We start from the raw sequence: 25,468 nt of genomic DNA on the forward strand, positions 1-25,468 counted from the left end.
TCTTAACATACAGAGGATGTGACTGGTGTCAAGAAACAGCAGTCACATATTTACTCTAACCTCTTATTTAATGATAGTCACATCATAGTGGTATAGTGACAAAATGCATGGTTCACTTCATTGCATAGTAACCACGTATCTTTTTGTATGCATTTATTTAATCAGCTGATACACATACACAGCTCCAACACTGTCATATTAAAAGGAAAATATATGGGGATTCATACATGAATTACTTATAATGCTCACCAACTGTACACCATATCCGATCAAAGTTTTTAATTATCAAGAATAACTAAAGCCACTACGTTGTAATTCCCATCTCATTCAAGAATGTAAGCATAATATATGACTGGCACGAACTGGGGATATATCTCCGAAAAGCTTCGATGAAAACTACATTAATTTCCAACTTAACTCAGCAGGGACCTGAGATAATACTGAAAGGTACCATTCGCTTTCAGCTTTAGCTAACACTTTATCGCGTCGGCACGTTTAAGCGTGAAAATAAACAACACATACGTGTGCAGTCGCCAAGTTGGTGTAACGTTTTCACGTATTCAATTTAATAATATGCCGAATTGAGGTTTACTCCGAATAAAGGTAAGGTACGGAGGCACAGTGGTCACAGCACAGCACAAAGGAAGGCAGCCAAAGCTATTACAGTTTAACTGCCACTACTGTTAGCTTGCCGGACGACAGACGATCTACATTTAACAAGCGCTAGCAAGAAAGCCGACGTTGACCACAAAGCATTTCAGATTCATCCACTCCAGTTTCTCGGCCAGTAATCACAGCCGGCAAAATATAGCAAGATCCAACTAAAGATTGTTAAAACACGGCATACTTCGCGTAGCTAATTGTGCTAGCTCGGTTAGCATAGCCGTCGTTTTCTCACTTTGGGTATGTTCGATTTGTACATTGCCTGCGTATGTTGACGGAATAAAGTAGCCGAGTAGTTTGTCGGAGAGGATCTTCGACCATTTTCTGTCTCTTTGATCAAAAGTTTAATATGTTTGGGTTGCACACAAAGAATCATGGTACTCTTTCACGGGTAACGTTAGCATGGAAATGTTTGATGGGCCACATTACTTGCTGGTTAGCTGATATCAAAGGAATAGCTTATTACTAAGTAACTAGCTAGCTTTGTTAGCAGCTGGCCTTACGTGGCGATGGCGTAGTAATGCTGATACACCAATAACACCGCGTCTGGTTTTGTTTTCTACAGGCAACATAACGTCCCTCGGCCTAAACTCATTTACTGTTTACCAATAACGTCTCCTATGATAACGTTTAACTCAAGGCAGGCGCTTCAGAACCGGCGTAGCCCGTCGTTAAAAACGTGCGCGCCTAGGAGAGGCTGCCCCGAACGCATCTTGTTATAAGGCAACTGCCGATGTGTCGCTCGCCTTTTCACAATATCCTCGAAATACACTTACCGTGAACGTGTTTCTTATTCTCAATCCAAACCCCGCGCGAACAGGCTGCTTTTGACCGAAGACTCGCGTCAAAGTAACAGATATGGGGAATTTTATCCAACTTATTCTTCTTCTAGTTGTTTTCTACACTTCCTGATTGAGACGGTGCCATTTTGAATAGCGAAAAAATATTTCCGCCGCTGTCGTCACGCGCAGTGCCGCTTGGTGATCGCGAGCAGAAAACAGCCCGGCCATAAATAGACCGTCACAGTGATGTGTGGCCCACCTGAACCAGAGCTGCAGGTTACAATACACACATTATGACGATGGTGGTAACACTTCACAGATGAGTTGGTATTAATGTCAACGCATTAAATATTAATAACCAGACAATAACAATAGTTTAGATCTTGCTACATGTCATTTTATATCAGTTGATATTTTATATCCAAAAAGACAAAAAATGTTGATTTAACTCTTAATATTTAATTAGATCTATTGTAATTTGCCTAGAAAAGTTTAGATTTACTATTTGATGGTAGACATTTTCATCAGTTGTCTTTTTTTTTTATCCCAAAAGACAAAAATGTTGATTTAACTCTAAAACTTGATTAGATGTATTGTAATTTTCCTAGAAAAGTTTGGATTTACTATTTGACATTTTATATCAGTTGACATTTTATATCCAAAAAGACAGAAATGTTGATTTAACTCTTAAGACTTGATGTATTGTAATTTGCCTAGAAAAGTTTGGATTTAATATTTGATATTTATATTTGTTGACATTTTTGATTCAAAAAGATAAAAATGTCCATTTAACTCTACTTACAAATCAAAATAGGCAAATACAGCCTATAATACAAAAAGGCATTTGAAGCTCATTGAACCATTAAACTCTGTCATATCTGAAAATGAAGTACGGCCTTTTCTACATAAATAAATGTTTCTTTTATTAATAAGTTTGTACATATTTATAAAGCACCAAAGGCGACAACATACATGTAAAATTGGCAAGTTAGGTTGAAAGTACTTTTTTTTTTTTTTTTTTTTTTTTTTAGCTGTTAATAGTTGCTTAAAATAAATGTTTTTTTCAGAAGATGTGGTGTAATTATAATTGAAATTTCCTCATCACATGCACGGACAGCTCTTACCATGATTCCTTCGGTGAATAAATCCTGGTTAAACAGATGTTTGTTGCAAAATAGTTTCAGACTAAAACCTCAATGTTAATTATTGGGGGGATCCAGCTCAGGGGTAGAGCCAGCATCTAGTTATCAGAAAGTCGCTGGTTCAATTTCCTCTGGTCTGCATGTGGAAGTGTCCTTGGGCATGATACTGAACCCCAAACTGCTCCTGATGTGCTGCTCAGTACCTTGCATGGCAGCCACCTCCATCAGTGTATTAATGTATGTGGGAACGACTGTAAGTCACTTTGGACAAAAGCGTCTGCCAAATGTAAATTAAAGATGGCACTAAGTGGTTTTGGACAATCAAACTCAGAATTTGAATACTTACAATATTAATGAAGTAATAATACAAACTCAGAAATACTATTTTTTTCCATAATTTAATCAACAAGCTATTCTCAGAGGCAAGCTAGGAAGGTGGCAGGGTCCGCCAAATATAAACAAAGTAAAACTGTTTGAATTTGTGTTGTCCTTTAAGGTCAGCTTGTCTATTCAGTTAGTAAGTCATGGAAACAAAGAGTTGGTTTAGGCATACAAAAAAAAAAATAAATAAATCAGTCATTGAACATTCGTCTGTTCTGATTCAAATTTCTTCCCAAAAACTACACAGCACACCTTCAATAAAATTGGAATATTATTTCTTTAACTAATCATTTTTGGACTTGCATGGTTTTGTCATTGTTTTCTCTTTCACTGTAAAAGGCCACAAGCTTAAATTTATCCTAAATACTTTTAAGACCACTGCTGCTGCCACTGCTACTGCTACTACTACTATTACCACCCATACTGACAACCATGGTAATAATCAATAAGGCTAGTGAACAATGAAAGTAGAAAAGTTCTTACTGGGTAAAATCTGAGATGATGGAGAAGAAGAAGCTGCACATCTGCAGTAAATTAAAAAAATCTAATAAATGCAGTTTCAGACTGTATGATTGTCTGTGCAGCTGAAACCGAATACGTTTCGTACACGTTATTTCTCTCATACACCTGGACTACTTCACTTCCCCGCAGACAGTTATTGCATCAAAGCGCATTTCATTTTCCATCCTAAATGGAGTACACGTTCATCTTCCTCCCGCAGGTCGTTGTCTCATTTTGGCATCCATCTGTCCATTTCACGTTATTGAACGACGGAGCTGGAAGATGTCCAGTTGTTTCCAGCAAACGCACACTGCCACTGCTTTCCTGGTATAACAGTCCCCCCGTTTCCCAACAAAGGAGGGTGGTGGGAAGCCAAGGGGTGGTGTGTGTATGTGTGTGTACGGTGTCGATATATGTGTGTATGTTTGTGCTCAAATATAAAGTACTGTTTGTAAAAAGATACTGGCAGGGTTGTGCTCTTTTTCCCCCCCGACTGATATTGTTGTATTGTCTTCTGTCAGCAAGGTGCTGGGGGATGATACAGGATGTAAAAACAGTATAAATGCACCCTGGGACATTTTAGTTACACCTTTATAATGCATGTCAGCTCATCAGTAAGAACACTATCAGGTCAAATTGCTGTGATGAACCAGAATCAAACACAATTGATAATGTAAAATAAAAAGTGTATCTGATGTTATATTTCAGAACTGTAATTCTGCACCTTTCTTCATTAGTAAGGAGTCTGCTGCTCCTCTAGTTTGAATTTGGCGCGCCCTGCTGGACTTGTACTGCAAACACCTGGTTTTAAAGTGACCTGGATCTGGAAGTCATGGCTGCATGAGCAAAGAAATTGAACAATATAAGTAGTATGCTGTAATTCCAGGGGCTGAGCGAAAATACATGAAGCAGGGCCTTTTCAATGGGGATTTGTCTCCATTGAGCAATTTTTGAACACGATTGAGAAAGCACTCCAGAGCCGTTTCTCACTTCCTTCTAGTGTCTTGATTTGCATGCAGTAATTGTGTTCCTGACGGAACTGCAGGGATGTTAAAGCATGTCTTTTTGCCAATTCAGTTGCCGTCTGTTGTGACTCTTAAGCAAGTGAGTGCTGTAAATAGTCCAGTACATGCACTGGCAGTTCAGAGGACAGGCTAAAAGGCACGGCAGAGCCTTCCTTTGGAAAAGCAGCAGAAAAGTGTTTGTTACAGAGCTCAGGTGGGTGTGTTCACTTTCAGTCAGGGGATATTTAACCTCACCTGCATCTGCTGAGCTTTTCAGACCCATTGAAATGTCTTTTGATAGATGGATATTTTCATATACTTTAGGCCAGAAAGTCATTTGGTCCAAGTGTCAAGCAAGTCCTAAGTCATTCTGCCTTGTGCAAGTCAATTCAAATCAAGTAGCAAGTTCTGTCAAGTCGAGTCCAAAGTCTAGTCAGTTTTTGCACCAAAGGTGCCACAGTCTTATCTGCAGTATGACAATGAGTTAAATTGAATTGAATTATTGATATTCAGTTAAAAAAAAAGTAATCAAACCATTTAGGGCATTTATTCAGTGGACACATTTGTCCAAAGCGACTTACAGTAATTCACACATACATTCATACACTGATGGCGGTGGCTGACATGAAAGGTGCCGACCAGCACATCAGGAGCAGTTTGGGGGTTCAGTATCTTGCCCAAGAACACTTTGACAGCAGACCAGGGAAATCAAAGCAGCAGCCTTCCTATAACAAGACGTTGGCTCTACCCCTGAGCCACAGTCACCCCAAGCCAAAAACCAATAACTTCACAAAGGTGTATTCAATTCTTAATTGCTTCCTTTCTTTTTTTAACAGTCAGTTAAATTGTCAATACTGACAGCCAGACTAAAAATTTGAAAAAAGATGAGTCATTCATTCCAGTCATCGTGTCCTTAGTCAAGTCAGGTCACAAGTCCTTGAATTCAAGTTAAGTTGTAGTCATCCACATAGTGACGCGAGTCGACTCCAGTCCGAGTCGCAATGACATGAGTCCACTTCTCGGCCAGCAAGGGTCCATGCATTTGGCTTTTAAGTATTTTCATGTTAGTAATAAATAATTATAGGGAGGCAGTAAAAAAAGCTTACAAAAACAGTTTTCAATTCACTTTTGGTGCTTGACAAAAAAAAAAGCAAGTAATATAAAGTACATATATAGGATTAAAAGATAATATGATACTTTCACATCTGTTCAATGTTTGTTCAACATTGTCAGTGTTAGTGAATATACCATCGACAGCACACAATGCAGACATTACACAACGTTAAGTCCTCTGTAACACAGGAATCAGTATAATGTGAACGTGTATTGCTCTATACAGAGGAATGCAGGCCCATTCTTTAATACGACTTATGTAAATCTCTGACGAAGCCAAATTGCATAACTTTCCCCCCAAAAGCTTCTTTGTCTCCACTTCATTATTTTCCAAGTAAAGGCCATGGGTGCTTCAGGCCAGCTGTAATTTGGTTAATCCACCGAAAGGGTAGCCAGACGGTAAGAGCCTGCTCCGCTTCTTCTGCCATCCTATTTTAAAATTGCATGACTTTGATATCGTTTTATTTTACTGAAAAGAAGTATTTCTGTTACCCCAGTTCTTTAAAATATATTGATATCTTGATATTATTTAAGATGTCGATTTGATCAAATATTAGTGCTGCTTATTGACTTTTAACTGATATGGTGTTGCGTTTGCAGCCGTGGTGTCGATTCTACAGGGAGGAAGGCTGAACAGCTTTTGAAGAGATGGAGACTTTAGTCTTTTTATTTTCATTTTCGGCCCTTGGCATTCTTTACGCCATGAACACCATTCCTGAGCTTCAAGAGTAAGTCATAAAATTCACTATTTTATATCTATTAGTTTCTTGCATATATCTGTTAAACTGTTTTAAGGGAAAAGCTGCAATTATTTCTCATGACTTGTTCTAATAACTTCTATTCAACACTATTATACAACCACAATTATTAACTGTTGTTAATGATTTTTTTGTTCACGTAGAATCAACGGTATTATAATTAGAATAGATTTAGGAGAATATAAAGGTATAATAAAGCAGGTATTTTTAACAGAAAATATACTTTACCACCACTAGAGCACACTGTAAGCTTAAAACTCTGGCTACATTTTTGGTCTGTATCAGATGATGACAACCTCATAAATCCTTGACCATGTGCACTGTTTAATTCCATGATTTTCACAATGTATTTGCCAATTGTGTCTTTAGTTGCATAAACACTTAAATAATTAAACCTGACATTTCTTGGAGGGGCAAGAGAATGAATAGGGAGCAAACATGTGGCGACGTGAGGAGACATTGTGGAGATAATCTGTCATGACGATGAAGATAATCACTTTTCTGAGCTGTAAGGGATCATTTTCATATTCAAGGCTAATCTGTTTTGCCCGTTGCCACGATATTGTCTACAATTATATTTGTATTGTCTACAATTGATGGGTGGATACTGCAACACTACAGGCTGAATAAACAGTGCTGGTGGTTAAATGTTCCTCTCCGCCTTCACACTCTTTAACCACAAGATATTTCTCATTTCTGACAGACTTTTATACTCCTCCTGTGTGAATATCTCTGCTGGCTCTTTTTTTTTATTTTTTCCCGAGTGTGTGGACATTGACAATCAATATAGACTGCACAGAAGAGTTTGATAAATTGCACTTGACATACAATATGCCTCGCGCTCTCCCACTCTGCAAACAAACAGTATTGTGTGCATAAATCTTCCTGTGCTGTTGAATTGGAGAGGTAGCAAGGGAGCTTCCCTTTTGCTCTCACAGCATTTGTTTTCCTTTCTGTGAGCACACATTGTGAGTTTTCCAAGGATGTAATGTTGTTTACTAGGAGATACCTTGCGCACATTAATCTTATCCAGTGCGAGGCATCGGTACCTTTGACCAGCAAACATGGAGGGCAGCGCTGAACTAACATGGCCTTAGCTTGCTGCTTCCCACACCTTGGTCTATGATTGATTATGCCTTTGCAAAGCTGTGCTTTTAAGCCGCTGGTAGGCACGCAACCAGCAGCAGTGTGAGAGGTGGAATACTGCAGAACTGAAGTTTAACAAAGGAAAGTTGATCTAATGAGTTTATAAAAGTATACGCCGTGGCTTAATACATCATTCAAATTGGGTCTGCAAAAACAAACAACTTGATCAGACTATCAAACCTTTTTTAAAAATATTGCAAGCCATCCAATATATATAACACAATCAAAATAAGGAGTAATCTCATTTTTAAAAAGAAAGCTTAGTGCAGTGTAAGAGTTTTACAAGATCAATAACAGCAATACAGAGTCAGACTTTTGATGTCAGGCCTGAAAGTGAGCAGTATACTTTTGTATTTGCATATCAGGCTCCTGCTGGTTCCCCGATGTCTTGTCACCTTTGAACATGGCTGGAACTTGTCCTGAGACCTTCTTACAAATGTTCAAACTCAGTCTTGAACAGTGGTCACTGGCTTGACAACCTTCTCACCACCATTCTCTCCACCTCTCAACATGAAAGTCAGCTCATATACATGTAAAACACATTGAAGAAATGTCAGTATGGCACCATGACAAATACACACTTCAATACATCTGTGGTTCTCAGAAACGTTAACTGCCAACATTTTATCCCGGCGACTGGATATCAGGGGGTTAAATTCACTGTGACCCTGAATTCTCACCAGGATTCTCCAGGCACACGCGCCAGCAGAGCCTTTTCTCTCTCTGGCTGCAGTACATCTATCACACAGACTTCCCCTCACACTTCTTCCGCCCAGTGTTAACCGTAGTACGCTGTGTAATTATCATTCTCGCCGACTCCCCATTCATCATCATTTACTAATTTAGCACTGCAGAAAAAGACTGGCACTACTTCCACGGTAGAAACTAATTAGCAACGAGAGCGGAGCAGAAAATCAGAGGGAGGTGTCTAAGAGAGCTGTGTCAGCAGTGAGGCCGTGTTAAAAAACAATCTGTTGATATTTCATTAGATAACAGTTTGGTTTCTCTCCTCTCACAGGCCGTATGTGATCCTGGAGATCGGCGTTGCTGTGCTGGTGTTAGTGTTTCTGTTCTACTTCCTCATCACCCGTGGCAACCCACCTAAAGACGTCTTATTCTTCGGTAATGTGCATTTCCCAACTTACTTGCAATGTGTTTTTCAACACAGAGGTTAATAACCACTATGCATTGTGTTGCAGCTGATTCCTTACAAAAGGTTTTTCCAGAACTCTCGCTTGCAACACACTACGTCCGAGTGAATTAGCAAAGAACACGAATGTGATTTCACCTGATATGTCGAAAGCAGCTTAGACTGATCAGGCTCAGGGTGAAGCTTAGACATTTCTAAGGCGTGACTGACCCAAACCCTCTGCAAGCTGAGGACCTGCACAGCACTAGTACTTACCCAGCCTTTTAACTTTTCCAGACTCGACGTGACTCCTTTAATTGACCTTGAAGCTAAATCACTCCACAGTCACCGCTGCTGCATAATACCATTCACACTCCCATTATTAACTCAAACACCATCAGCACTTTTGTATTCTGTGACGGTGCACACTTTTAATTAGGCCTTTTTTGCATTCGTTTGTATCATATTGTTCCTCCCTGCTGGTCAAAAGTGTTTGGTCAAGTTCCGTTTCTCGCCAAGGGTTTCCCTGCAAACACGTCTCTGCAGCTGATGCCAGGGGCTACGCTAGGGGTACAGAAACCAGGTGATTTGTGGGTTGTCAGCGCCCCAAGGCAGTGCCAGTGTTGTGTAGGGAAACCACAACAACGAGAGCGACGCTTCGGAAGGCTCTTCTCAATGATGGAAAGCCGTAATCCCCCTGCTATCTCACCTGTTAGATGCAAGAGATAAAAAAACTGCTTGTCCTGAGGATTACGGAGACACGGGTACACAGGAGAGACAAAACGTGCGTGTGGATATGAGCATCCGTGTTCAGAGAGTGTGTAAAGGACAGATAGGAAGGATGCGATACAGCCGCTTGTAAGCCGCCGTATCTGCCGAGAGAAGCCCGTGTCACAACACACAATGATTCACTTTATAATGACATTCGGTAGAGTCCGGACGGTAAATCACTGTAATTGCTTTTAGAGCTGTTCCCGGTGAACTTGTGATTCCAGCTGCAAATCCCCTGTACGCTTTGTCCAACATTTGTGCGTGGATGGATGCTTCTTTTTCTCTGATGCTTTTCACCCCAATTCTGTAAGATTATACTCATATATACTATCATATCATTGGAGTCAGAGTATGCATATTGGATGTCCCCAAACACTCATATCTCCCCAACTGGTGTGTGCAATTGTCACCACGGAGAAAAGGTCCATTGCCTCATATTGTTTACCCCACATGCTGATTCTGCTATAGATTCATCAGCCCAGGCAATATTTTTCCAGTCATTAGCAGTCGAATGGGCATGTTATCCACCGTAATATCCTCTAGCAGTTTATCATAGACAGACTTACCTTGTGTGTGCCCGGGCTAGTTGTTATACTCCACAATTATATTGTGATGGTAAATTTCATGCTGCACTGCACACTGACGATGGCTCGTTATGGTCTGAGTTACCCGATTTCCTGCTGAAAGTCTCCAGCAAGCTGTAGCCAGTGTTTCAATAAGCTGACGTGTTTTGTGGTCCAATTAATGAGATTATAGCCCTCGGAAAGAGTCCGCCAGCGGCCTTTGTGGTGCACAAAACTGCCCTCATGGCCCCAACAATAACCCCCTTGTCGAAAATCATGCCAGTCAGATGAGAAGGCAGTGGTTGTGCACACACTTGTCTTGTAGTGACAAGATTAATTTACTGTCAGTTTACAAAACAAGGCTGTATAAAGTCAGTCATTTGTAGTCCCTTTATGCGTCTTCTAAAACAGAAATTATATGGATGGTTTAATAATTTAAAAGCCATAAAATACACAACTATTTTTTTTTATATTTTAAGTACAGAGGATGAGTTGAGAAGTCTGTCCGCCAGGGGAAAAAAGCTGCCATGTAGTCTGGTGGTGCAGCTCCGGATACTTCTGTGTCTCTTGCCAGACAGCAGCAGAGCGGCTGTCGTTTCTCCAGCATGCTTTGGGCTCTATGCAGACATCTCACTTCACCGATGGGTAACAGTAGATGGGTAACAATGATGTCCTGTGCGGTGTGAATCACCCACTGTAGAGCTTTCCTGTACTGGGCCGTGCGCAAACCATGCCAGTTTGTGGTGTTTCGGGTCAGGTTTCTTTTCTCTGGTTCCTCTTGTAATGTTGCAAAAGGGCACAGGAATTTCGCTTCCTTAAGTTTCCTCAAGAAATATATACATTTTTGAGATGAGTGATGACCATGACAGGTTTCTTTATGGTGATTCCCAGGAACCTAAACTGTCCACCTGCTCCACCTCAGCTTCATATAAATTTTCAGCCCCGGACACATCTTTCAAAAAGCACACAGGGCTTAGAACGTTTGGTTAAAAAGGGCTCATGAATATTTTGGTTGCACATGCGCCCAAAAATCTGTCAAGTGCGACTTAACATTTAGTGCACCTACAAGTTTATTTTCTATTATGGATATCACATGTTCTTGTTGTGTGTGATTCAAATGGAGAAAAACATTATTTCAAATGTAATTGCACAACGTTTAAGAAATAGAATTAAAATATATTATTGTGTACCTACATTATGTTCTGATGCACCTGAATGAAAAGTAAAGTGCGCTAAAGAGCCTTTTAGTCTATAACAGACTATAAGGCCCATATGCTACTCTTGTGTTTGTGTATCGCCCCACTTAAAATTCTCACTCCGACATGGACATTGCAGCTTTGCTGGTCTCTAACCTGAGGAAAGATGAAGGCTGTTCACCATGGTCTCGATATAAATGTGCCTCCAGCCTACCTCAATGCTCCAGACTTCATTTTCTCCCCATGTTGTCCCATAAATCAATGACTGGCAGGTTGACGGAAAATATTTTGAACTCCCAAAAAGTGAGGGAAAAAGCCGGAGAAAGATTGAAAGTTAGAGAGACGTCTAGGAGACACGAGGATCTGTGCTTGTAAGCGCTGTATGCATGAAGCAACAAGCAGATTGAGAAATTACATTTATTTTACTTTGAAAGTCACGATGGCTTCTATATGACGTTAGTTTTAAGCTGCTCAACAAGTCAAAGTTTCCTGAGTCCTGAAAGTACCCCCAACACACATTCTCTTACACATACACAAATACACCCACATGACACAAAGTTACTTTTCACATGAGGCATTTTTGTCATGGTCAGTATCAGCTTGATGTTTTTATGACCCTCCTCTGACTCTTGCCTTTGCAGTTTTTGCAGAATTTTCCTTCACTTGTGTCATTGACCTCACGAGTGCCCTGGAGTATGATGGCATTATTTCCGGCTTTATGGAGTTCTACCAAAAGACGGTAAGTTTATTGTTCTCACATCTAAAATGCCGATGATAAACTGCTGACAAATTATAAACCTGGTGTACAAAGACAACAATATCTGTGCCTCGATTTTTAAGACTGTTGAAAGATTGTACGGGGCAACAGTGGAGACGATGAAACAAACACTAAATCAGCACACTGTACATACGTGTGTGTTTCAGGGAGAGCCCTATCTGGGGACAGCCTACGCCATCATGATGTGTTACTGGGATGGAATAGCCCACTTCATCATGTACCTGGTGATGATCAGCAGGATAACAGACAGGTGGGTGATGGAAAAGTCAGTTCAAGTCACAGCGAGCTCATTTATCTTGCTCTCCATCGCCAAAATGCAATTGCAAAATCTATAGCGCCCTATCCAGCGGAGCAAACAATGACGTCGAAGAGTGTGGAAGCGGCACGCGCTGTATTTAAGTCGGTATGTAGTGTTACAGCACTCAGTGGGCTGTTTTTCACATTTGATTTTCTTTAAGCAGCAGTAAATGCAGCTGAGTGGATTGTGCGTTTCACTGCTGAGATTCACAGGGAGCATTTATTGCATAAAATTCACACGATGGCCTGAATAAAATCGTATTTTTCGAAAACAGTGCGGGCCCTTTAGAGTGAGTAGATCATAAAGTGCAGTCAGTGAGTTCAGGAGTTCAGAGCGAACACTGCCTTAGGGCAGGTGCTATCATGGAAATGAAATCCTCTTTTAAACATGTCAGATTTTTACCACTGGGAGAAATTGTGCTGCGCTTAGTTATACCACTATAAAGTACGTGACTGACAAACATTTGGCTTATCAAACTTGGTTCACTCCTCTCTCTTACCTCCTGTCTCTACATTTGTATAATGACGCTTGGTTTGTGGTTTCTCTCCCAGGAAAGCCTACCGCACCCTGGGCTTGTTCTGGGCTGGCTCTTTGTGTGCCAACATGAGCGTGTTCATTGCCGGGATAGTGGCAGGTGAGCCTCATCTTCTATTCCCCCCTCTACCAGTCCCGCGATGACAAGCTTTAATCAAGTGAACATCTGCACTGCCGTGTACCATCAGTGTCACAGTTCAGCCTGCCAACAAAACACACAGAAGCCCCGTGCCTCACCTGCCGTCACAGCCCACAGAACAAAGCAGAAAGCAGACTTAAAGCATCTGTTGTTGGCATTTCAAACTGCATACATAAGTGTCAGACGATCAAACTTGTCTACAGGCAACGTGTTGTTCTCTCTGTTGTATTATCATAGACTCACTGTACTGAATGCCTTTGCCTGAAGTGCCCTGTGGAGGATTTATTTGGAAGCGTAATTACCAGTTTACAATTAGATGTTTAGAGTTTATAGGAACTGATAAAAGTATCTTTCTTTTCTCTTTGACAGGTAAATATGGATCAGAGATCCGTCCGGCATTCTGGCTCAACTTCCTCTTCCTTTTGATGCCTGTGTGGGGAGCGGTCACATTATTCACAAAGCCCAAGGACAGACCACTGATTGGTGGATACAATGTAAGCCTGGCACCCGAATAGTCAGACCTTGCAATGCAATTTGGTGGAGCGGTTTAGAAAATGAATGTTTGCTCAACGTATTTAATCAAACTATAATGCAGCATGGGGCAGTTCAATTTAATCCAGACCACAAGAGAGGACAAAGGGCAGACAATTAAGTTATTTCTATTTATGAGGCTGTAATTTCCAGCAGTGTCACCAGTGTCATGGCAGAAGTTGAGGTGCACCCACCTGAATCAGGAAGATCACTTGTTTGTTAGAAAGTAAATCTACAGTATTTTACCAGATTTCACTATAGCATGGTCGCCATCTTGTTTTCATATCACATTATCTAGATCTCTATCCAGAGTCAATCTTAGCCTGTAACACATAGTAGCTGTAACGTCCGTAGCCTTGGGAGAGTGGTCTCAATTTGGTCTCAACCCATCACAGTCTTGATTCAAAAGCTAGCTTGGTCCTAGTTATCAAAGTCAGTTTATTCCCAGAGTAACATCTGTGTCTGGGTGAGGGTTAGGGTTTGATCTGGAATATGCCTCTTGTGCCGTTGAATGGGTTGACTTTTGCTACATATGTCTGACAGGAGGATTTCTTGGGTGCCCTAGAAGTTTGCATTAAACTCAATTTATACTTTTTCCAATGCGAAAAGTCAGGTGGCAAGTTGAGCTAACATGTGTAAGCATGCATGTTCTGTAACATATAAAGCACCTGCTTAACAAGTGGTTCGTATGTCCTTTATCAAATCTCTTACAAAACTGGCTACCCACCTGACGGGCCACTTCCTCACATATTGTCGCCATTCATTATTGGTTTCTGCTTCATGAAAACAGAAAATTAACTTTTCTTCCATGCTAATGTTGATGTTTCCATTCATCTGTAAAGAAATGCATTTCATTGCAAAACTGTGCGAATGAGGCGTTAGACGTGTGGACTGCTTACATTGCTTTTTGGTCAGTAACTTTACCCTTTGGGTCACTCTTATCAGCGCCCTGTTCGGCTTTAGCGTGTAGTTTTTTTGAGCGAAAAAGCTCTGATGAAACAATGTTATGCTTCCTGCACAGTACCAAATGACAAGAAAAACAAAGTTTGCTAGTGAACACAGTGAAGCTTTAAGCAGAAAAAGAGCCAGATATTCCCTTCAGGAGTTGATGAAGGTCAAAACATATTTGAGAGAAGAATGAATATTGACTTGATGGACCTGACTGAATGTAAATACGCACAAGGTCACCATATTAACTTGCATAGTTGTTTACATATTGCTTGCTGTTCCCCCAAGTGTCCAACGAAATCAGAGAAGAGAAGCAAAGATTTTCTGAGAAGGTCTCAGTAAGGCGAGAAAACCCGACCTTGACTGACCGGTTGTATCCTGTACGTTGTGTTGACATCTCCCCACAGGCCCAGCATGCCCAGAGCATGAAGCTGATCTGGCGCCCCTTGGATCTGATCCTGGTACTGCTGTTGTTAGCTGCCATGGCCTTCACCATCCTCAGAGGCTTGGTGAGTGTGCAACACATCCGTGCTAGGCACAGAGTTTAGAGGCCAGGCTGTAATGGTAGTTTTAAAAGTCATGTAGCCTACGATCTTGCTCATGCAGAGTAATTTATCCAGGGGGTAGGGAGAGGATTTAACAGTAGCCTACATATTATTTTGCTTTAACAAGCAAATGCTTTCATTTAATGAGCCACATGGGAAGGCTATTCATTAATGCTCTACAAAGTATCTGGTAATGATATATGAACTGTGTATTCCAACATAATTACTATGTTAGATATTTCAGATTTGAACGAAAGGTATATTATTAAATGAGAAATAACAGTTTTGCATTTAGGAAACACTCTTATTTGCTTCCTTAGAAAATATATTCTACTGTTATGTCTGTATGGTACATTAAGTTGCCTCCATCACCTTGTTAGCTTAGTCCAGTTCAGTGCAAAGACTGGATACAGGGAGGATCAACAAGAAGTGCTCTGTTCAAATGTGAAAACATTTCAACCAGCACTTCTAAAGCTCAGCATTTGAGTCGTGTGTCTTGTTTCTTCAATCTTTATAAAAGCCAATGTGTACAAGAGACATGCTGTATTCTAATTAGTGACTTGTAGAGGTACATGAATTAATAGTCTTTCAATGCTGTTTCCAGCATTCACGCTTAGCTAAGCTAGCTGGCTAGCATAATCAAATAAATGGGTCTGCCGAAATGTCCAGCTGTAGAGCGGTGCAGGGATGACATATTTTTGTAGGTTAATGCGGAAGTTAGCATCACCCTGTTTCTTTCGACAAAAAGCCTACAGCACTTTTGAATTGGATTTTGGATTACTGCCAACTCTTTGGCAAAAGTAAGTTTATGATACTTACATGTTTTATCCACCAAGATAATCTTTACTCTCTGATTTTTAAAGTGTAAATGAAACAACCCTAACCCTTACTACACATTTACTATACATGTTTTCCATAAATTGATCGATCTACACATTGTAGACTCATTAAGCCACTTGTTAGCAACCACCGTTTTTGAGAAAGATATTACAAAAAATGAAAATCTCTTAAGCTTGTGTTAACCACAGACCTTATTTCAGGCATTTAACCAAAACCCCATTCATAAAACCCATTGTTTGTGTGAAAAATGCTAACCGATTTCCAGGTTTTTTGACTCATTCCTGCGGCCCTCTTTAGCATTATTTTGTAAGGTGTTTCTTTTATTTTGTCCACCCTATGCAGGTGGCTCTGGACTCTCCACTGGAAGCCTGTTCGTTCTACTTGAAGCACTATGAGCCCTACCTGAAGGATCCCGTGGGCTACCCCAGAGTCATGGTGGGTGCTCTTTCAGCCTGTGTGTCTGTTGCTGCAGCAGCACCTGAACGCTGCTCTCCAGCCTGCTTTTAATAACCAGTCACATAATGGACCTCTGCTTTCATGGATATCACTTTGAGTGTGCTGGAAGCTTGCCCTTATCGCCTGCACTCTTTTAGCTCGCAGCTGATTACAGAGCCATTTTTCATCATTACAGCAACAATGAGCGAGGGTTGAGAGGCCGGCGTATCTTTGTCTCTCACTTTAATTTGCGTAAGATGGATAACAGATTATTACTGTGACTGGCACCGGGTCTGCTCTCCGGTTATTTTTCTCCCGCTGACCCCGCGCAGCTGCGGGTTTTGTTGTGTTTTGTTCAGCGTACACAGCTTTGTCAATAGGTTATCCAAAGACCTTGTCGGGGCTGCAGTCCAGGCACAATTGCGAGTCATTGATCAGACAGACAAACCGCATGCCGAGAACTTGATAAGCTAATCCCTCGCCCAAAGCCCCCCATCAGCATCTCACTGGGTGGGAGATGGGGTGTGCGCAGCATGTGAAAGCATGTCTTGGTTAGTGTCCTTTGCAAGTCTGTGTTTGTGTTGCAGTGGCTGATTGGTGTTTGTGTGTGTGTGTGTGTGTGTGTGTGTGTGTGTGTGTGCGTGGGTGTGAAGAAATGAAATGAGTTTTGGGGTTTTTTCTGTTTTTTTTTTTTTGCACAGGGTGACACGGTTCCTGCACTGACTGACCTCTTTATTCATTGATGATGATGAATGATATGTGACAGATTACCGTGGCAGCACTAAAAAGACATTTCGACAAAAGACTGAAGGGCATATATGATTGGCTTTCAGGCCCTGGGCTGAACTCATTAGAATTCATCTAGCCCTCAGAGCAAGAATGAAAGGAAACCGTTCAGTGGTATAATTTGAGGGTTTTATAAAGTGGGAAACTGGCTTTTCATGCGCCAAATATTTTCAGTCGAAGATCAAGACGGTGTCTGTAGTGACCCTTGTGTGGAAGCAGTTGTTTGTGCTGCGGGTGCAGATTTGAGCAAAATAATCCAGCACTGCACTCAAGAACAATACAGAATTTCCGATTTGTGAAAGCTTATTTTAGTTTTTCGCGTTTTAGAGGGGAACGTAGAGCTGCAACAAATAATTGATTAGTCGACAATTATTGATTGTAGCAACAAAATGTAGAAAGATTTGGCGCCCCCCACAGTTTCTGAGTGCAACATCGCTGTTATAAATACAAACCCCAGATCTGTAACAGTTTGTCAGATGCAATGTAGGTGCAGCCGACAAACAAAACTCATTACGTCATCACTATGTCATGTGTTGAAACTTGAATTGTAAAGTCAACATGCACTGTATTTAACACTGTGAGCCTACCCCTTCATACTAATACTACTTATACTCTGCTTTATCGTAAGACTAGAACCCAACTTATACTTGACTTTTGATGCCAATACTGATATTAGTCCTGCAAACGGGGAGACAGCAGCCAAAGGACAGTTCAAAAGACCCATAAACAGTAATAACAGTAAAAGAAACACTATAATGAAAAAAGGTAAGAAGAAGAGCTAGAGCAGAAATAGAAATAGATTTGTGTCAAAGACATTTGATGGAGGCAGGATATTTTAGACTCTATATTGTCATATTGGCATCTTATAATCTCAGAAATCAATGCTTATCGGACAACATGTGCGCAGATACTGACGTGTCAGTGATGGGCCTATAATATCAAAATAATACATTCAAAATATGCTTAACTTAAATTACTCTTATTATTAAAGTACATTGACTTTTGGTTTTCGTCTATATTGTCCTCTTATACTTTACTTAGCTACTTCACTTTTCCTTTACTTTTTCTGCAATTTCTCAGAATGTCTCCAAAGAAGTAGTGCCACTTTTATGCAGCACATTATTCCGAGGGTGTTTCTATTTCTCCATTCAAAGCCGCCCTCTCCTCTTGTGTATTCAGTGAGAGTAGGTAAAGTGCAGTGTAGGCCAGAGGACAATGAGGATGTACTGTATTAATCGTCTGCTGGAGTGTTGGTCAGAGCCCAACAACAACACCGACTGACAGTGACAGAGAGGAGAGTCTTCCTGCACTGTGTTCCGGATCCATAATCTCTATTCACTGGAGTATACTCTATAATATACACCTACAACTAAATACGCTGTATAGCCACATAATTTATGTGTGTCGACAAATCAAACATTTTGAGTGAAAACTTCTCAACAGGTCATCATTTCAGACTAAACTGCTGTCGCGTCTGTTTTTATAGATGCTGCACTTGTTCTTCTATGGATTACCTCTGCTGGGTGCATTTGTTTACGGGCTCCTCAAGCCCGGGTGCACGTGGATGTCAGACTGGACCTTGTTCTTCGCCGGAGCCGTGATCCAGGTAACGCTGCGAAGACAAAACATCAATAAGAGAAACTGGCTCTGAATACACAGTTTGGGATACAGATGCTGCATACTGAAGTGGGCTGCACTGACAGTTTATTGTGCTGCCTCTGATTAATTAAAGTTTTCATCAGCAGTTTAGGTTCAGTACAGAGAGGCTCTGACACGTGTCACTGCAATTAAACTCCTTGTAGTGAGCTCTTATCCTGCTAATAATTACCTGGACCACATTTATCCTTTGAAGCATTTCGTCTGTAATAAACAAACGGGCGGTCGCCTTCTCCCATGCTAATGTGACAGGAAAATCGGAACCATGACTCACGAGGAAGCAACTTGATTAAAGCCTCCTTTTACTCTCTGTTCTCTAAACAGCTTCTAAAGTCTGTGCATCTCCTGTGCAGTCGTTTGTATATTTTAAGTAGACTAATGACTGTAGAAGAAAGACTCAAGGTTACTCATTGCCTTGAAGGGGGTGTGGGAAGAAAAAACTGACTTGCCAGCAGTGTAGAACAAAACAAAACAGTCTAACTTCTGTCTCCTTCCAGTGTCAGTGGGCACACATCGGAGGCTCCCTCCACTCTCGTACCACAGCTCCGTTCCGAATCCCAAACGAAGCGTTCTGGTGTGTGCTGACAGCTAACCTGCTCTACGCAGCCACCCCGGTCCTGGTCGCCATGCGGGTTCAAAGTAACCCCCTTTTTTTCCTGCAGATCCACCCCTTTCCCGGGCAGACAGGTCTGCCGAACAGCGAGGAGAAAGACACCAAGTACAAAGACAAATAGCAACTCCATCTCGTGTGACCTTTGTAGTTAATTGCTTATCTGTTGATTCATGATGAGCTGTTTTATTTCAAATGCCATATTTCAAAATGCCATAATACAAGATTTTGCTCAAAACGTTTGTATTCAGTTGGTTATTTAAATGTTTGCTTCCAACGTTTGGATTCATTTTGCCATGAATAAACTGTGAGAGAGCTGTTTTGTCGGTGAAGTTCGCTTTATATGACAGTGTCTCAAGCGGATGGTTCAGACATTCATGGTGCCCAGCGGATGAATCCCAATAACGCTGGTGATACCTGTCTTTCCCTTTAGGTACACCAGCAGGTTTTTACTCATCCTCACATCTCAACATTGGATGTTCATTTTGCCTTTCAATGACTTTCATTATCCCTTGACTTATCAATATTCAGTATCTTGGATCTTGATGATGTTCCTCACAAGTTCATACAAATATTCATGGTTCTAAGATGATGTGTTCATACGACATTGGCGGTCCTTCTACTTTTCCTGTAGCACCACCCTCAGGTTGACATTTGTGGTTTTCAGTGAATTTTCCCTCCAAAACTGTACGGATTACCTCAAGGTTTGTTTCCCCCCTCGGGATGAATTGTAGAACTTAAAATTGTAACAATTAATTATTTCAGTGTAACCAAACTAAAAAAATATTCCGATCAGCCTCAGCTAAACCTGTGTTTAATGCTAATTAGCACATTTTTGAGCATGCTAACACACTAAGCTGGGGAACGTGGTAAATGTTATACTTGAGCATCAGCATGTTAGCGCGCTCGTGTTAGCGTTTAAAGTGAAACTCTCGCTAAAAAGCAACCAAGGCTTTATTTGGGATTGAATATGAGTCAAACCTTCGTGTGAAAGCATAATTATGACGAAAGACGCACTTTTAAGATTTACCGTAGTTTCGGTTTTGGGCACGTTAATTCTGAACGGGAGTGCATGGGGCAAGACATGCTAGCATCAAAATCGCTATTTTTAGAACACTAAGAAGGCTCGACACAACATGAAACTTTGCTCGTAGCATCACTAGGGTCTCTACTCATGAACAAGAGCATTGAGAACATTGTTTGTGTACACAGAGTTTATGAAAAAGAAGGTTTTTGAACTACTCACGTTAGCTGCTGCACCTCCTGCGCGTTGCCGTCATGGCAGGCAAAAAGTGTCGATCCCCGAGTGCGACCTGACAGGCACGCTTGAGGAGCGGTTCACCATTACTCTCCTGCCTGTCACCAAAACTACGGTAAATCTTAAAAGTGCCTCTTTCGTCGTATTTATGCTTTCACACGAAGGTTTGACTCATATTCAATCCCAAATAAAGCCTTGGTTGCTTTTTGGCGAGAGTTTCGCTTTAACTGTAAATACAAAGAGGATATACAGAATTGTAGTGTCCTGGTTCTGACCGGGCTTTTGGAATATCCTGGGTGTGGTTTGTTTAACGTGGGTGTTAAGGCAACACAACCACCAGAGTGCGCCACTCAAAGTCAAACTGGTCCCACACGTACCTCCACTTTTCCTTTGTCACCATCAAACTCACATTTAATTCCCATCCAGTCTCCTCCCAGCTGTTCTGTACTAAGTGTTTGTCCTTGTGATCAGGTAAAGTGACATCACACAGAAGTTTGGAAACTTCTCTCCAGCTTACATAACCTCTCCTCTAAAAGTTCTGCCATTTATAAAACGTATTCCTGATGTCTTGTGTCCTCGCTTGAACAATATTAGAATAACTGAGGTGGTGAGAGCCCGAGACACGACTGCAGGCTGATCACTGTTGTGATCATTTATGCAGGGATATAAATAAACAGGGTTTTCTCAGGAACATGGCATCTTGATGGCTCAAATAGCGTGCTGCTGAGGTTTTATATTGTTGTGTGGGCATGCTTAAAAAAAGTAGGTAAGAGAGACATAATTAAGGCGATGAAAATATCTATGGCAGCTTAACATCAAATCAACAGGAGTGCAGACAGAAGAGAAGACGAATAATAGGAGCGGCAGGAAAGCAGATAGCAGGTGTCAGCGTAGTTAAAGTTAATGCTCCATGTTCTGCCTGAATATTAAATCACAGCCAATCTACTACTACTCCGTCTTCATTAAAAGGTAGATATTTGCAAAGTTATTTAAGTGTCGTGTTTAGCCCACACACATGTCAACAGACACTGCGGGGGTTTGAGTAGGTCAGAGGTGGACTTGATAAATCCATAATATACTTTCTATTTCTAACGTGACAGCCTCTGGAGCCACGGCGGATCATTACTCAGAGCCGAGTGGCGAGGATGTGCTGCAGAAGGTAATGTATACTTCAGCAGCAGCTCTTGTCGCTCACCCTGCTGCTGTCTGCTGCCAGCCTATCTCCTCTTTTTTGCAAATAAATAAATAAATAAAAAAAAAGGCTGCCTTTTCTTTCTCGGCTTAAGTAGGAAAACAAGACACGCCGTTGCCGTTCTGCATTCTGTCTGATCCTGTGCGCCCAAAATTGAGAGCGTTTCATCCTTCCTCTACTGTTATGTGTCTTGATCCTCTTTGTTTCTTTTCTGCTGAGTGATACTGCTGCTGTGTACCCGCTCTCTGCGGGTGGCCCAGGAAATAGTCTGCCACGGCTCATCATCATTGTCGACTACAGAGACATCAAATCACTTTTGTTTGCATAAACAAACGCTGAAATGACCACCGGGCAGTCTTTAAGGAGGCTTCTCTCGCAATTCAGTGAGGAGAGAGACCATTGTTAATGTGTTTAAACAAAATTAAAAGCTGATTATCGGCACACCATGCATCTAATTGACGAATACTGAATGCTGCCAAACCTTTTCAGCAGCTTTGGATGCAGCTCAGTCATTTAAATGGACGCACAGAGATTAAAAGGGGCTATTTACGTGGTTAGATAAGGCTCTTTTATAACAGCGGTGCAGTGTAACCCTTTCCATCCATCCCTGCGCCATCAGTTGCAGCAGTCCACTCATAAGTAATTATCCCCTGTACTATGTCGAGCAATAGGCCAACAGACAGACAGGGAGAGAGAGGCCGACTCGTCTAATTCATTCTCCCTCGGCAGCTTTTTCCCGCTCGCACATGCTAGCAGTGCATTCTGGGTGTGCGACGGAGGCTTTAAATCAAACGTGGCCACTCCAAACAGCTCTGTAACCCCATGACGGGAGTCACAGGGGAGCTCTGCTGCAGATGTCTGCTGGGCTGCGCATCCGACAGCCAGAGAGCTCTGAAAAAGACGACATAACAATTCACACAGTGTTGGAGGAGGTACCGCTTTTTAATGAAATGTCCTAACGTCAAGAGGGTCCACATTATTAAACAGTTTGTAGCTGTTAAGTACGGACTTCTTAGTAAATGTATCAGCCTAAAACATGAGCTCAAATCCACTTGGGAAACATTGTTCTCTCACTGAATACACATGGAAGCCAGAATAGAGTGAAGTCAAGTTGGCGTCTCCTGCAGCCTAAAGGGAGCCCGAAATTCTCTGGTTCACTGTGTACTTGATTTTTGTTTCTGAATATGCGCCAGAAGTATGACATAACCACCTGACATGACACGGGTCCTGCGTGCTGACTTGAACCAGAGGCTTTGTCCTTCAGGAAACTGATTTTTAATATCCTCATTATGAAAGCTTGTGTGTTCAAACAGCGCAAATTCCTGAAATGATTTACTTTATATTAGTTTACTTGAGGATGACACATAATTTCACAGCAACAAAAGGGGGTGGTCGTGGCGAGGGGTTGTCCTGTTGTGCCCGAGAAATCCTGACTGGGTTAATCCAGCCACGGGCGCCAGGTAATCAGGTAAGTGTGTGCCGCGATCTGCTCGAGTTGGCAACGTGACTCAAGTTCTCGGCACTCAGTGTGTTAAGCTGTTACACATGCAGGTTCAACAGGCAACACATCTGCATACATCAGCAAGCAGTGAACTTGTGACACTGAACACTGAACCCCTCCATTCATTGGTCTGTGGCCAACATTAACAGCTCTGCCCAACCCACTGAGCTGAACAGCACCCCTTTTTTTTTTTTACAACTTCATTGACAATTCATACAGTCATTCATTCTTTCGCTCTGCCTGTTAATATATTTTTAAAGCTGGACCCGCATCATGTCCTTGGAACATTGTTTGTGCTTCTGGTTCGGTGGATCCTGGCTTCATTCATCTTTTCGAATACTTGTTTAAATTACCTGTTTGGGGATTTTCACCTGTTGACCTGTTCAGCAATCCTTAAATCTTTTAAGCTATCCAAACAAAAAAGTTATTTTGGCCACAGAGGGTTTTGTTTTGCTACATGCTACATTTGAATTGAATTCGTCTCTTCCCACTGAGGTGCATGAGGCATTTTCATTCCGATCAGGCCATAGTTCTGATTATTAGTGAAATCCAAACACTAAATAGTTAATCCATATCTTTTCGAAATTCTTTCTTGAATTCTTTCGCTTACTGGCTTAGTACCGCAGCCCACTGAATCATTACAGGTAGACATCTCTGGCCAGTGGTTCCTCTCAGCTCATTATCTCTGCCAGGCATAAGCGTGTCTATTAATTTTAGAGTAATCAATTGGTAAACTGGTAAAGCATGGCTCCGGTGTTGCCGGCCTTTAAATTCTCCCTCCAACAAAGCTTCTTTTCAGTGTCGACAGTATTTTTCTACCTTCCGTCCTCTTGTTCTCATGCTGATTTGTCTGTGATGCTCCAGGGAGAGTCTGGGCAGATCTTTTAAACTCTGGTAACCTCCTCTCTGCTGCACCGGACTGCAGCAACTCAAGCGTCTGCACAAGCAGTTGACAAGCCCTCATTTCCTTGTTCTACAACACACTGCTATTCAACTTGAATCTCAGGAGCACACAGTATGTTACAATGCAGCTATCATTGCAGTTTTAGATCAAGTTCAACGCAAAGTGCAGCCGCCTCGCGCTGAGTCTCCCGTCTCCTCTCATTGTCTGACGCTGTGATCTCAAGGGGGCTCTCTGACTTTACAGCCATCCTTGTTGAGGGCTCTTGTGGAGTCTGCAGCAGATGCCCATATGGTGCTTGAGAGAGACTTCAGCATCAGATATGTCATTGATGCTGTCTGTAAACACCTTGTGAATCACCACTGGCGAATATAAAGAGGTCTGCAGAAGTCCACAGACAGCCTCCCTGCAACTGCTTTTGACAGCACTGACATTCACTGTATTCAGTGACTGGTCTGCACACGTAAAAATCTTGATTTCACATTATCGACCATTTTCTGACATATTAGAAGCTTCACATCATAACTGCCCACTGCAAAGGGAAGGACCTGATCTGAGGTCAGTGAAGCAGCTGATTATCCTGGGTATCTGCTTTTGCGTATCCATAATTATTGTTGTAGTATTGTCACCGTGTCATTATGATCAAATTCTTGTTCACCAAATATCAAGTCAAAACATTAGTTACTTCCTAATAAATGGACACCCATGACTTCATGATATGTCATTATTCATTTCTATCTGGTATTTCTTAATCATATTATTCACTGGTGAACAAAGTATTCAGATCCTTTACCAGAAAGAACGGACTATAATGAATAGACTATGAAACAGTTAAAATATGCATTCCATCTTCTCAAAGGTTTTTTTTTTTCTTCAACATGGCAAGTTTTTCCTCACTGTAATCGAGGGCCTGAGGACAGAGGATGTCGTTCACTGTATAGATCGAAAGCCCATTGAGGCAATGTGATTCTGATTTTGGGCTATATAAATAAAATAAAATTGATTTGATTTGATTCGATTTCCTCTAAATGACCTAATAAAGCAAATAAGACCATGAGCGAGAAGATGAACACCAACTGCTGCTAATTGTAGCTAGTGAGCTCAGTTACGTGTGACACCAGCATTCGTATTGGCTGCCGCTGCAGACTCAGTGAGCAAATCTGTCTAATGTCATCCTGTGTGCAGTGGTGAAATATTTCCATAGTTGGAATAACTCTTACAGGAAATGTTGGTATTTCTATAGTGTGATATTGCTGCTGCTGATGTTTGCACCACTGCTGGCCCCAGACAACCAGAAGGGAGGATATATATATATATATGAGGATACAGAGCATAAAATGTACTGCTCACTATAATCACCACATGGT

The 25,468-nt window shown here is 41.4% G+C and overlaps 2 protein-coding genes across 4 annotated transcripts in view; one reads left to right on the forward strand and one right to left on the reverse strand.

The window, feature by feature from the left end:
• sbno2b (strawberry notch homolog 2b) overlaps window positions 1-1,618 on the reverse strand; it is a 61,328-nt gene extending 59,710 nt beyond the window's left edge. For both annotated transcript variants that reach the window (XM_030432978.1, XM_030432977.1), the window contains exon 1: window positions 1,440-1,618. The gene's annotated coding sequence lies outside the window, so the exon portion shown is untranslated. The remainder of the gene's footprint in view (window positions 1-1,439) is intronic.
• tm6sf2b (transmembrane 6 superfamily member 2b) lies at window positions 476-19,537 on the forward strand. 2 transcript variants are annotated; one of them, XM_030432983.1, is made up of 12 exons: window positions 476-603; window positions 5,922-5,985; window positions 6,187-6,314; window positions 8,509-8,612; window positions 11,791-11,888; window positions 12,074-12,177; window positions 12,777-12,859; window positions 13,268-13,392; window positions 14,785-14,886; window positions 16,105-16,197; window positions 18,470-18,589; window positions 19,137-19,537. In XM_030432983.1, exons 3-12 carry the CDS (start codon window positions 6,235-6,237, stop codon window positions 19,371-19,373), a joined length of 1,146 nt encoding a protein of 381 aa, XP_030288843.1. In that variant the 5' UTR covers window positions 476-603; window positions 5,922-5,985; window positions 6,187-6,234; the 3' UTR covers window positions 19,374-19,537. The 2 variants fall into 2 exon arrangements, with proteins under 2 accessions (XP_030288843.1, XP_030288842.1); XM_030432982.1 differs by lacking the exon at window positions 476-603 and having other exon boundaries at window positions 5,576-5,985.
• The last annotated feature ends 5,931 nt before the right edge of the window (window positions 19,538-25,468 follow it).

Source organism: Sparus aurata, chromosome 11 (assembly GCF_900880675.1).
Source record: "Sparus aurata chromosome 11, fSpaAur1.1, whole genome shotgun sequence".
Classification (NCBI taxonomy): Eukaryota; Metazoa; Chordata; class Actinopteri; order Spariformes; family Sparidae; genus Sparus; species Sparus aurata.